Source organism: Strigops habroptila, chromosome 4 (assembly GCF_004027225.2).
Source record: "Strigops habroptila isolate Jane chromosome 4, bStrHab1.2.pri, whole genome shotgun sequence".
NCBI lineage: Eukaryota > Metazoa > Chordata > Aves > Psittaciformes > Psittacidae > Strigops > Strigops habroptila.
The window spans coordinates 21,955,466-21,968,108 of NC_046358.1; the positions used below are offsets into that span (position 1 = coordinate 21,955,466).

At 35.4% G+C, this 12,643-nt stretch overlaps 1 protein-coding gene across 3 annotated transcripts in view; it reads left to right on the plus strand.

Annotated features, from left to right (window-relative positions):
• Positions 1-12,643, plus strand: part of PPP1R13B (protein phosphatase 1 regulatory subunit 13B) — a 71,023-nt gene that overhangs the window by 44,276 nt on the left and 14,104 nt on the right. For 2 of the 3 annotated variants that reach the window (XM_030482586.1, XM_030482585.1), the window contains exons 5-8: positions 7,944-8,045; positions 9,082-9,256; positions 9,657-9,853; positions 11,716-11,880. In XM_030482586.1, coding sequence (XP_030338446.1) covers positions 7,944-8,045; positions 9,082-9,256; positions 9,657-9,853; positions 11,716-11,880 — 639 coding nt within the window. The remainder of the gene's footprint in view (positions 1-7,943; positions 8,046-9,081; positions 9,257-9,656; positions 9,854-11,715; positions 11,881-12,643) is intronic. The other variant, XM_030482587.1, reaches the window with a different exon arrangement.

A 12,643-nucleotide genomic window follows, 5' to 3' on the forward strand; every position in this document is an offset into this window, starting at 1 on the left:
AATCAGATCGTTACATGCTTTTTTTGTAATTTTTAAGTTTTAAGACCTTATCAAAAGGTTACTTCAAAATGTCATGGTCAGCTTTTGCTTTTAACAGCTCTGGTTTTATGGGAAGTGCAAGTTATACACTAAGTTTCATACCATCTTTCAGTTACAAGATACTTATTTTCAGTACTTTTGTACGGAAACATTTGGCAATTGTTTTATTCTACTGTTCTCATATAATACATCCGCACAGAAAAACTTGATATCGAAACAATTACCTATGAGCAGAATAAATAAACATTAGATGCTGAATGTTATTCAGACCAACAATTAGTTTTTATCTTAGTCATACTTAGTTATTCTATCAGAATAAGATGTTGCTTTTCTAAAAGATCCAGAAAAACATAGTTCCAAGACTATTTTTAAAGGCACTTAGTGTGTTTCGACATGTGTTGTAACATATCTTTTAAAGTCACTCTGAGTAAAAGGATCAGTATTGTAAACAGGTCTGAAGTTTTGGGCACAACTGATTTGTCATTTCTATAAGAATGCATAATTTAAGATAATTTACTTTTGTTAGGAAAATGAGGTTGATATTTTGATTCAGATCAGCTACTGGGTGTTCTAGCTGACACTGAAGTTAATATAAACATACTTAAGATTTCTGTGGCTGTTGAATAGTGTCTGCAAGGACAAGCAAGGAAGTATTTTAAATAGATGAGTTCCAGATACTACTTTCCTACATAGTAGAAGTGATTTATAAGCAGTTAATTTCGTATGTAGCAGATGTTCAATATATACTTAAATCCATTTCTAATTTTGAAAATCCATTTTACCATTGTTTTGATTTTTGTTCTGCCTGTTCTTAGCTGTTCTATGCAAAGTAGAGGACAGCCTCCCTTGTGAGATTTCTACGAAAGCAATATGGGAACAGGAAATCTGGAGTCTGTGGCTTACGCTGAATAGACTTAATAATAACATTTTATTATATAGAGGACTTATTAGCATCAGCAAGTTGGAGGAATTGCTAACAAGGTAGCATAGTTCATGAGAGACATTAAAATTTTATCTAATATAGGTAATATGAGATTTTTCAGCAAATCGTGATACAGTTGAAGTGTGTTTATTCTAAGAAACTGTTAATTCATTTATTTGCACAAATAAAATAACATTTTTATTTTACATTTCTGAGTAAAGTTACCGCATTCCATTTGTAATGTTAATTTCAAGATTATTTTATTATAAGGAGAAAGCACATGCTGGGTATATTTTTCTTTAATTCCCAATATTCAGGCTGCCTTTTCTGGGTTTAATTAGCTTGTTCATTTCCATTAAGCTGAAAAAGGCACGTGCTATTGTGATTGGATTCTTTAAAATGGATTTCTGCTATCGGCATATTTCTGACCCAGTTAAAAAAAATGCAAGGCAGAGCTGTGGGTAAAGCCATTAAACTGGAAATAATGTCATCTGTGTTGAGTTCAGCAAAAAACCTCTATTTTAGTTTAAACAGAAACAGATATTTTGTCTTTTGTCCATAATGTTATATATGAGTTTTCACAGAAGATTTTCAAATTGTCTTCACTGTACATGGCAGTAGGATTAGGTTTAATGGAAAATGTGGACAAAATCTATTAGACATCATAAATTTGGTGATCTATAGGGTCAGCATGTTTCAGAAATGTAAGGAAGTCAGAATCAATAATCTTCAGCAGATGCTCCCTCCTGTGTTTGCCTCTCATAGTCCCTACATGGCACAAGGAGGCCACATACATTTCATATAAGAGCTATTTGATACAGAACTGGTGTAATAAACTCCCGTATCTTCCATCTGGTTTCCCCATCACTACTGTTGTGCTGAGGACAGGTGTCCAAAATGTATGATGGCTATGCTTATCAGCAACCTTTGAAGCTTTGTTGCCAACTGGGCTAGTTAAAGCAGCACCAAAACTACGTTACTTTGAATGAGGCTTAAGGCAGAAAAATTACGAGTTACTGATGGACTTCTGCTGCTCATGTCCAAGTTCTAGAATGTGAGAATTTGGAAGTCTTTTGCTAGATTCAGCAGGCAAAGCAAGCTGTTCCTTTCTGCTCTGGCAGTTCAGTAGTTGTGCAGAGCTGTAGCTCTTCCTTTGCTGTAAATGTGGCACAGAGTAGGAGAATGCAGGGATTGCCCACTGAGGTGAGAACTCCCTGGTTTGGGGAGGCTGAGGATTGTCAGAGTCCTGATCCCAGTCTGGAAGTCACTGTCTGGGGAGTCCTCCAACCTACCCGCATTCATTTTATGGTTGTCATTCTGCTTCATTCTGGGAAAATGCTCATTTATATAATAAATGACTGCCTTTGTCCACATACTCACATATCTAGTCCCAGACCTCTCAGTTCTGTGTTTGACATGTAGCTATATAGATTTCTGGAGTTTGACAGTTCTACAAAGGTAAATTTCTAGTCTGGATGTAAGATTTTTATTCCCCCATTTGCCCTAGGAAGGAACAGCAACTTAGAACTGCTATAGATTATGGAAAACTGAATCTTTCAGTATGTTCAGTAAAATGGGAGTATTTACTTTGCATTTCTATGTAGGCATTTTAAGTCTTCTTAGGAGCAACTTGCAGTACCTTTCTGGCCTTTGCTGTTCCTCCTGTTAGGCCAGTAAAGATAATGTTTTCTTTTTGCCATGGCAAAATTGTATGCCTTTTTAATGAATCCCACGTGGGGGAGTAAATTCTTTAAACCATGAACCCAAAGGAATCACTTCTGGGATGTCTCTCTGTTGCCTCTAATTCAACACTCATCTTGTCCTCAGTCCATGTTTTTTGGGGGGGTTGATTCACACTGCTTGATTACATTTTACTTGGGTTACGTTGGACTTTGAAAATTGGTGGTTTGACTTCAAAATCATCTCTGGCTGTGACAAGAGAGAAGGATGGACTGAAGTACTAAAAGCAAAGTAGTAAAAGAGGGAGTAAAGATAGAAGAGATGAAGGTGAATGAGAGGAAAAAGAGGGAGTAAAGATAGAAGAGATGAAGGTGAATGAGAGGAAAAAGACTAGAAAACATGAGTTCATTCATTGTACAAGAATACACACAGTAGAAGGTGGAGTTCAGCCAGTTCAGGAGGCTTGAGGTACTTCAACTTACGCTTCCTAGTTCAGGGCATTGGGAGGAGAACTGAAGAAGAATTGTGTGGGAGACAGGAGTGAGCACCTATCTTAAAAAGAGGGAAGGAATAGATAAGGGAAGTTAATGACCTGGTGGCTCTTGCAAACCTAGAAAAAGATCTGAAGAGATAGCATGCAGGAAATGATTGGTAAATTCATGTACTGCTCCAGTTTTCTTCTTCAATTAATTGGTCACATTATACTTTACACTGGCTATTTGAGTGGCTAGGCATTGCTGAACCTAAAATGAGATTGCCCATCATTATGATGGGCTGTAAAGCTTATGAATATTTGTTGGTTTCCTTTAAAGCCCTTATTTGTGTAAATGTTTCATTATTAGTTTCAAAGTAACTTTCTGTTCTTACTAGTGCAAACTTATAAAATGATCAAAAATAAGTATCTTCATTGCTTAGACATCGAGGCAAAGAAATGCATAAAATCAAACCACATCCTAATTATCATCTTTTATTTCAAGAGGTCAGTATCATGGGTTTTTTCATTTTAATATTGACATAATCAGATTCCTCTTAAAAGAGAGTTTTCTGATGGGAGTAGAGGCAAAAAAACCCCACTGGAATCTGCCCTTATTGCTTACATGTTGTTACAACAGTACCCTCTGCTTGTCAAAGAAATAGTTTGAGTTCGGGTGCAATTTTTCATTTACTGTTGTGGGTTGCCAATGAGTAAACCATTTCATAATAGCTGAGAAGTATGCAGACTGAGGAGTTTGTGATGATAGACAGACGAGCATAGTGTGAGGGTAGAAAGAAAAGAAGGAGGAATAAGAAAATGAATTTTCAGAATGACAAGACTAATGTGTAGAAATAAATATTAAAGGAGGTTCCTTTTCTTAATTAAATGCCTAACGTATGACTTGTTTTGAGGCTGCTTGTAAACTGGTTCCCAAACTATGTAATTACTACTGTACCATTTATCCTGCCTGCCTCAAAATATTAATCATCAAATGGTAAAAATATTAGCCTGTAGTAGGAGGCTAATGTCAGAAGCTGAAACTCCAGTTCATTACAAATTCTGTCTCTCATCACGGCCTTTTAAAGTGCATGCTAAGCAAAATAAATTCATTTTTGTAAGATTCTTGTCAATATTAAGAAATTAGGGAATATAGATGTAAAGTATTCTTGTCTGTATGAGACATACATAGTACTTCCTTAGTGCCTAATAATGCACTGTTTGCTCCATAGCATCTCATTTAGGAGTTCATCTCTATGTGTAAATGCTTCTGTGAATCAATCAAAAGAAATTTACAATTCAGCAAAACTGTCTGCTTTGATGTATCACCATGTAGCAAATGAATCTGTGGAATCTGAAGGAGTAGATATTTGTAGTGGCTTTTTAGTACCTCCTTCAGAAGGCAGTTCTGTAGGAGGGAGGTTTTTCTTGCTGCAGGAGGAAGGAGGAGATCTGGACCTTAAATGTGATAGGCTTGTGTTTGTTATGAGAGGTGAGTGACTTTGTGGATGAAATTGTTAATAACTAGCATGAACAGCGCAAACTTAAGAATCTGAGAAACCAACAACCTCATTAAGGAACTGAGAAAATGCAGCACTCTCTTTACCTTGCATAACTTGAGGTTCTGGAGAGGGACCGAGACTGGCTTTTTTTCATTGGTGGTGGTTGTGTACAGATTATTACAAGCAGACTCAAGGGATATAAAATGCTCTGATTGAATTGATTCAACTAGATCTCGGCAAGAGAAAGATTCAGTGTTTTTCATGCTGTTTCAAAAAATTACGCTGTCCTGTTCTGGAGACCTGAAATCAGCAACAGTCTATCTGAAAACAATTGATTTGATGTCGAAGAGGAATTCTGCTTGGTCTGTTCAATGTTTTTGCCATGTGGATGAGAAAGAACAAACTGCTAGTGAAGTTGCAGGTTTAAAACTTTGCTTCCTCAGCTGCCTCTTGTTTTCTTTCCTAAGTGTAGTGTAGTTATTTTAAGTGAAAGGGACACTTACTGGTATTAAGTGAGGTAAAAGTTAAGGGATTTCTCATAGGGCATTTATATTTAAATGGTTAATTATCACTGTTCCCAGGTTCTTGTGCTTTGCCGTCTATAAAAGGTTTTTAGACATTATGCTTTCTAAATTGAACATTTTGAAGTAGTTAATATTTTCTTCAAGGAGAAGCTAATATTAGCATTAATCTTTTAATTAATCTTCTATATTTTACATAATATAAAATAATGCAGTACTTTTTTCAGGCATTATAAGATATACTTTCAAATACGCTTATTTAAAGCAGTAAAAATTCTGAGCTTTTGGATCAAACTGTGTTGTGGTTTTTTTGTTTCTTGTGCTTTTACAAAACAGTTTCTTACTGTCGTGCATTCCAGGTTACATTTTTCACTTAGAAAATCTGTAATTTTCACTCTGAGAAATGGCTTTTTTACTTTGAAATACGCACAGCCCCTATAGAGATGCCACTTTTTGAGTCTGGATGTATTTTTAACAAGACTTCTTAGCTGAACCCAGGACAGGCTCAAACCACGACATTAGCAAAATAAAACATCTTTATTTTTGGACAGTGTTATGCTGAAAATTGCTACTGGAAATAGAATGAGCTATCAATGTTGTTAACTTAAACTGATGATGAAAGCAGGAAGGAGGGAAGCATTGGGAAGACTTTGCATAGTCTAATGCAATTTGTGTATTTTTGAAACAGAGCATATGTTTCTTGAAAAAATACTATCAGTTCACCCTCCAGCTTTTTTTACTTTTAAAATCAGTGATTCAGAACCTTCAAGCCATTCTGAGCCCCCTTTAAGAATTACCTACAAAGTCCAGCAAATGCAGATGTAAAGGTTTAGGGTTTTCTCGTGGAAGGTGGTGCCAAAGGAAGTCAGCAGAGCATGAACATGTTCTGGGAGCAGCATCTCTGTTTTGTATGTTATTTTTCTTAAGTTAGCACATTTTGGTTTGTGGATGACACTTGGAAAGGCTTCCTTACTTTCTTACCCAATTAGTGCCTCTCAGTCTGTAATTAATAATAAAATGTCTCTCTTTGATTTATTAGCTGGTGCCACAGATGTGTACAAGTTCTTTGGCCTTAAAAAATACTGGGAAGGACTCACTTGTCTGTCATAACTCATGCTAATAAAAAAAGTACACGCTACAATGTTGAATCTCCCCCCCCCCCCTTTTTTTTCTTTTAATTACTGTAATTTACTTTTAATTACAGAGTGATGAAATAGAAAATTAGTGGTTTGGGTGGATTTTATCTTTTATTCTGGTTTCGTCATTCTATATAGCTATAACTAAATAAATAGATATTTTTAAATTACTTCTCTACTGTGAGTAATTTTCATTATTGTTGACTATTAAGAGGAGTTTAAGTTGTAGTATCCAATAAGAATTATAATTTTGCTCCATAATTTATTCAGTAGGAAATGTTCAGAGGGACAATAACTTTCTAGAAATATTTTTGTCCGACATGTCTATATCATGCATCTAAGATGTAGCAGCTTGAAAAGTTACTGTTCCAAATCTGCCTCATTTGTAGTGACTGCCCTTGAGGTGCATATCTTTACTTGAATAATTGTATGCAGAAATAGGAAATACTAATTGGATTTCAGGTAGAAAAAAGAAGAAGGAAAAAAAAAAAAAGGAGAAATCAGTCATTTTAAAACAAATAGTACTTTCCTTTCTGACTGAAGGGCTATTCTGAACTTCTCACTTTCCGGCATAGTTTTTCAAAGGCTGTTACTTTCTTTCTGTGCAGATTCTAAAGTTGTGGTTAAACCATGGAATTTTAAGATTGTGGGTTTTGGTTTTCTGAGTAGCAAAGCAGGTATTTGGCAAGTGTCAGCCTCTGGAGTTTGTCTTGTTACACAGCACTCTCTTGTGATTGCATAGTAAAAACTGTGGTTGAAGTGGAGTAGTTTAACGTATAGATTTAAATTCTATTTGTTGGCAGAACTATGAATATACTGAAACAATGCATTGATTTTCAAAAACACATATTTGGTCTCACACATTGTCACAGCATTGTATAAATTTTAAATAATTTTCAGTAATTGCCTTTCCACCCCAATTTTGTAAATGTTTTGTTAGTTTTGAAATGCAGAAGGAGTGATAAAGCCCCAATAATATCTCGTCTTCTCATTTAGGGTTCACTCAGTAATAGCCACTTTCTTATCCAGAGGGGATCACTTCACTTTACTTTGCTTCACTTTGTACAGATTTTTTTCACTCAGATTGTTGCCTTAAATGCTCCAATCTGCCAGGAAATTTCACCATCTTCAGATGCGAGATTGGTGACGGAGATAGTTTTTACCTAAGCCTTTATCTAAAGGTTCTCATGAGGTCTTGTCCTGCACTAAGTAAATAATGCTAGCCACCAGTTAAAGCTGCCAAGGCAGTTACACTGAAAATGTTAGGAAAGAAGATTCTGATTCTAATACTGCTTAAAATACCTGCTTGCATGTGTGTTATCACATGTGCCATACCAGAGCTGTGTACCAATTCTGCAGAACATCTTGACAGAACAGTGTTAAACGTAGTTTAAGGGCTTTTTTTCTCTTGTTTGTTTAGTCTCCTAATGTTTTCCTCTTTTATCTGCTTTTCCAGTTTCTGCTTTTTCTGTTCTTTGCATGGGCATGGTCTCTGTCCTTTATTTTTGCTCTGAGGTTCCTTACTCTTTCAGAAGCATTTGTCATTGTTCTTTCTCTGAGGACTGCAGTGGAGGCTTTAGCCTTTAGGCTCTGAGAAGTGGGAATTTAGCTTCTATCATCAGAACACTTCATATACATCAGCACATTAATGTAACATTTTGTATTCTGCAGGTTGGAAATCCACGTGTTGAGCTCACTCTTTCTGAACTTCAAGATATGGCTGCCCGACAACAGCAGCAGATTGAAAATCAACAGCAAATGCTGGTTGCTAAGGTAATAATTATATACAGATTGTAATAAATACAAATTTCCTTCAACATATGCAAGTGTAATTTTCATGGATTTGTAAAAACACATTAATTCATTCTAGATAAGCTCAAGAAAGCTTGAATCCATTGTTTTACCAAGTGAATCTTAACCAGACAATACACAACATTTCAGTGTAAATGACACTATAACAACCTATGTCAAGCCAAGTTATGTGTCTTTAGAAAAAAATATTAATAGTTTTTATTTGTCTCTTTTGTGAGGCCCACTTCATGATCTGTTATAGATCAGGCTTGACTTTATGCTCATCTTTAGTATGAGCTCCACTACAGTAGCAGTGCTGTGAGATGAGAATCTGCCCACTTAGTATATATTCATGTATTACATTTCCAAAGTCTCTGAGATGTAAGAATCCAAGTATGTTTTCAGAGTGAGGAGTGGGTTTAATGTTTCTGACATTGTTGTGAGTGTTACAATATACAGTATGCACTGGATGCTTGGAGTACCTAGGAATCAACCTATCAATTCTGTAGTTCTTTCTGGATGGAAATAATGTAGAAAAAGAAACATTTTCCTTGCATGTCCAGCAGAAGGACTGTTATTTAGGACTGGAACATGATCTTAGAGTAGGTCAGCTTGTTTAAAATGGTGTGTTGGACCTATTTTGTCATGTCTGGGAAGAGATACATCATTGGAAGTTTGTTTTGCAACAGCAGGAGAGGAGTTAATAGCGTCAGCAAACAAATGCCAGAGGAAGCTTCACATGCGTTTTAATGAGAGTTCAGGCAAGGGTTGTATTCGCACATATATGTAAATTTGGTCTAAAAAAATCTTGAATCTCTGCTCTAAAACAGATTTAACTTAATGTAGAGCACTTTTCTAGGTGGACTGATACATCTTTAAACTACATTTTTAACAGCAACCTTTTCTGATTTCTGGGAATACAAAACCCCACTGATCATAGCGATGCTTTTTTCCAAGTTGATTTCATTTTAAATCAATGGGTAACAGGTATCTGTTTTCTCAAACCTCATTTTATCAGGAACAACGTTTGCGTTATCTGAAGCAGCAAGAACGTCGTCAGCAGCAGTCTGTTTCTGAGAGTGAAAAGCTTCAGAAACTTAAAGAACGTGTTGAAACCCAGGAGACAAAGCTGAAAAAAATCCGTGCCATGAGAGGACAAGTGGACTACAGCAAGATCATGAATGGCAATCTGTGTATGTGGAATTTTTAAGGAAATTACTTGGTTAAATTTACTATTTACTGTATGATTAGCAAATAATGCTATATTTCTAGTCATTGTAGCATTGAAACAGGATTGCAAATAGAATGGGGTTTTTTTGTCTTAGAGAGGGTGCTGTGTTTCTATGAAATTTGTTTATGTTGTAACTTTTTGTTTTCTATAGTCAGGCATAAAGTCAGGATAAGCCTATTCTCTTAATATTACGAAATACTACGACTGTTAGCAAATTCCCAACACGTGAATGTTTTGTATGAGTATGTATGTACTAGGTTTAAAACTGTTGTGTTGTATTTATCAGTACCTGTAGAATTAAAAAATTAACAACAACTGCTTTACTTAATTGTTTTTTGGTTTTTTTATCTTGTTAATTTTAGCAACTGAAATTGAGCATATAAGTGCCATGTTCCAGGAAAAGCAGCAGGAGCTACAGGCTGCAGTGTTAAAAGTGGATCAGCTTACTCAGCAACTGGAGGATTTAAGGAAAGGGAAACTTAATGGGTTTCAGTCTTACAATGGACAAATGACGGGACCTGCAGCAGTAGAATTGAAAAAGTTGTATCAAGAGCTACAAGTAAGTAACAGAGGGATGCTATTTGAATGATAGCTGTAGATTTTAAGAAGTTGCATTACTATGCTTATGGGTAGCCATTTGGTTCTGTAACATCTCATAAAACAGGTATATTGGAATGCTGTCAATGTGTGAGGTTGTAGTTAGCGTATAACCCTCTTTAAAACAGAATCTTATTAGCTTTAAAAACTATTTTTGTTGTTGGTCATACACGTAATAATACAAAGTGCACAAGTGTTCTGAAGGGCATTTCTCAGCCCCTAATACTGAAATACCGAACGTTGACATAATCTACTATTTCTTTTAATCTCTCAATAAATTAAAAAAAAAAAAAATCGGTATTTTTCTATAGTTCGAAAGAACTGGATGTAGCAAGCTCACTTAGATGGCATCTTAACTTGGAGACATGACTGGGCAGTGAATAAAAGTAAATTTAAACTACATTGTGAAAATATAGCTAGAATGTCTAGTGTAAATAAAGAAAATACATAAGACTTAAATAACACATTTTAACAGAATCATCAAAAATAAAAGCTGCACTATGTTCACTGCACTATATAGTACACTATAGCTGCAGTATATTCACACAGCATTCCCTGTATCACTATTGTGTATCTTCCTCCAAGAAGATTGTTAAATTTGAAATGCAGTTCTCACACGAGTGATGAAATATTCAATTTACATTGAAATTTTGTCCAGCTTTTATGTTTACAAGTTATGGAATACTTAACTATGTGCCAGTGTATCAGGATTTGAGGGCTTTTTTTTATTTACTCATGTATTTTACTGTGATCAAGGCAACAGCTCAAATATATTTACTATTTCGAAATCAGTCTCAACCAGTTCTTACATGAGCAAGTACAACATACAAATTAATCCATCATGTGTTTTCATTAAGTAGGAATGAGTCCTTTTTTCTCCTCTTATTCCGCTTTTCCCATTTATACGAGGCATATATGCCTTGTGAGTGTTTTGAAGTGCGAAGATGCTCAATAGATTAAGATTTCTTTTGTGCTTCACAGTGATCCCATACACATTTGTCAAGACTTAAATTTGCCTCAGGTGTTTTTTGCATGTAACATTACCATGAAAATTGGAACACACTGACAATACTGTCAGAGTTATTGAAGGTATGAAAAAATGCCAGTGGGAAAGCAAGAGAAATAATATAAAGACTGTCATGACTGATATAAACCATAAAGGTAATCCATCCCCTAATCTGCTGGAAACCTATTGTGAAGGTTTCGGTTTAATCCTACTGTAAAGAGGAAAATCTGTGCCCAGTTCCTGCACTAACAGTTCAGTTAACCTGACATCAAGAAGTTTCATGTGGAACTGGAAACTGAATCAATAACATAATTTCTGTTACAAGTTTTATATCACTGAGTTTTCGTGATAATCAAACTGTCTTGGTTAAACATGACTTTTAATAAACATTTTCTATGGTTTAATTTTTCACAGTGGAGTTCAGTTCTGAAATGTCGCTATGCCTATTTCTTCAATCCATTTGCTATAAATGGGATGCAGCCTACATGTATTTAATAGGTATCCGCTAGTTTATTAGGACATTCTTTTGCTGTTTTCTTTTAAGAGTAGTTCATGTTTGCCAATGCTAATTTGACAGGCCGTGTGGAAACATAACATTAGAGATGTCAGCACAAGTTGCCAAACCAAGTTGCTTTGGGTTTTTTAACACTATATTAAAAAACGACTTGACAACAGACAGAATGAAGTAACAGAATGAAGGAGCTGTCCTAACAAGTGCTTTTTTCTTCCTTCCTTCCTTCCTTCCTGCCTGCCTGCCTGCCTGCCTGCCTGCCTCCCTCCCTTCCTCCCCCCCCCGCCCTTTTTTTTTTTTTTTAAAGATTCGTAACAGGCTTAACCAGGAGCAGAACTCCAAGCTTCAGCAGCAAAAAGAACTCTTAAACAAACGCAATATGGAGGTGGCTATGATGGACAAGCGAATCAATGAGCTGCGTGAACGGCTATACAAGAAAAAAGTTGAGGCACGTCAAAAAGAAAACATTCCTGTAAGATAAACTGTTAAAAGGGCCACACTTTAGTTTATCAAAAGGCTGTAAAAACGACATACTTCGCTTTTTCCCAGCTGCATAACATGATTACGTCAAAGAGCCTATTTTAAAAGTAATAGGATCCTTAGAAGTATTTTAAGGTTTTCTATAAAGATCAGAAAACTGATAGAGTGTGTTTCCTTTTATTTTTCTTCATGGCACAGACCATAGTATATTAAAAATTATAGTAGTTTATATTTCTAGGAAGGAATGTCTAATTATGGGCTGTGTTTCAAAGCATGAAAGCATAACAGTTTGGTTTTTATAAAATATTGATCTTCCAATATGGAAAATTGAGAAATATCTAAGTGGTCTGATAAAGTTAGTCTTGATAGCTGTCTAGAACTTTGGTAAGAGATCAGTTGCACTGTAGACCATTTATCTAAGGATCAGAGAGATCAATTCTGAATTTCCATACATATTCCTAGCTGGAGGTATTGCTTTAAAAAAAAAAACCAACCACAAACCAAACATACATATTTGAACATTTAAGAACTCATTTTAGTCCATTTGCCTAAGAAAGGCCCAGTGAAAGAGACCTTACACAGATAGAGATTTCTACAAGAAATGTATTTGCTGTGGCTGAGAAATTTAATTTTTGAGGTGTTGATTTTAAGGAATTAAATTTGTACTATACTTTTTTTTGTAGAAGCATGGAGCATGGTAACTTAATTATTAAGGTGTCTTAGCTACAGTGCATGATTCTAGATAATTAAATTTA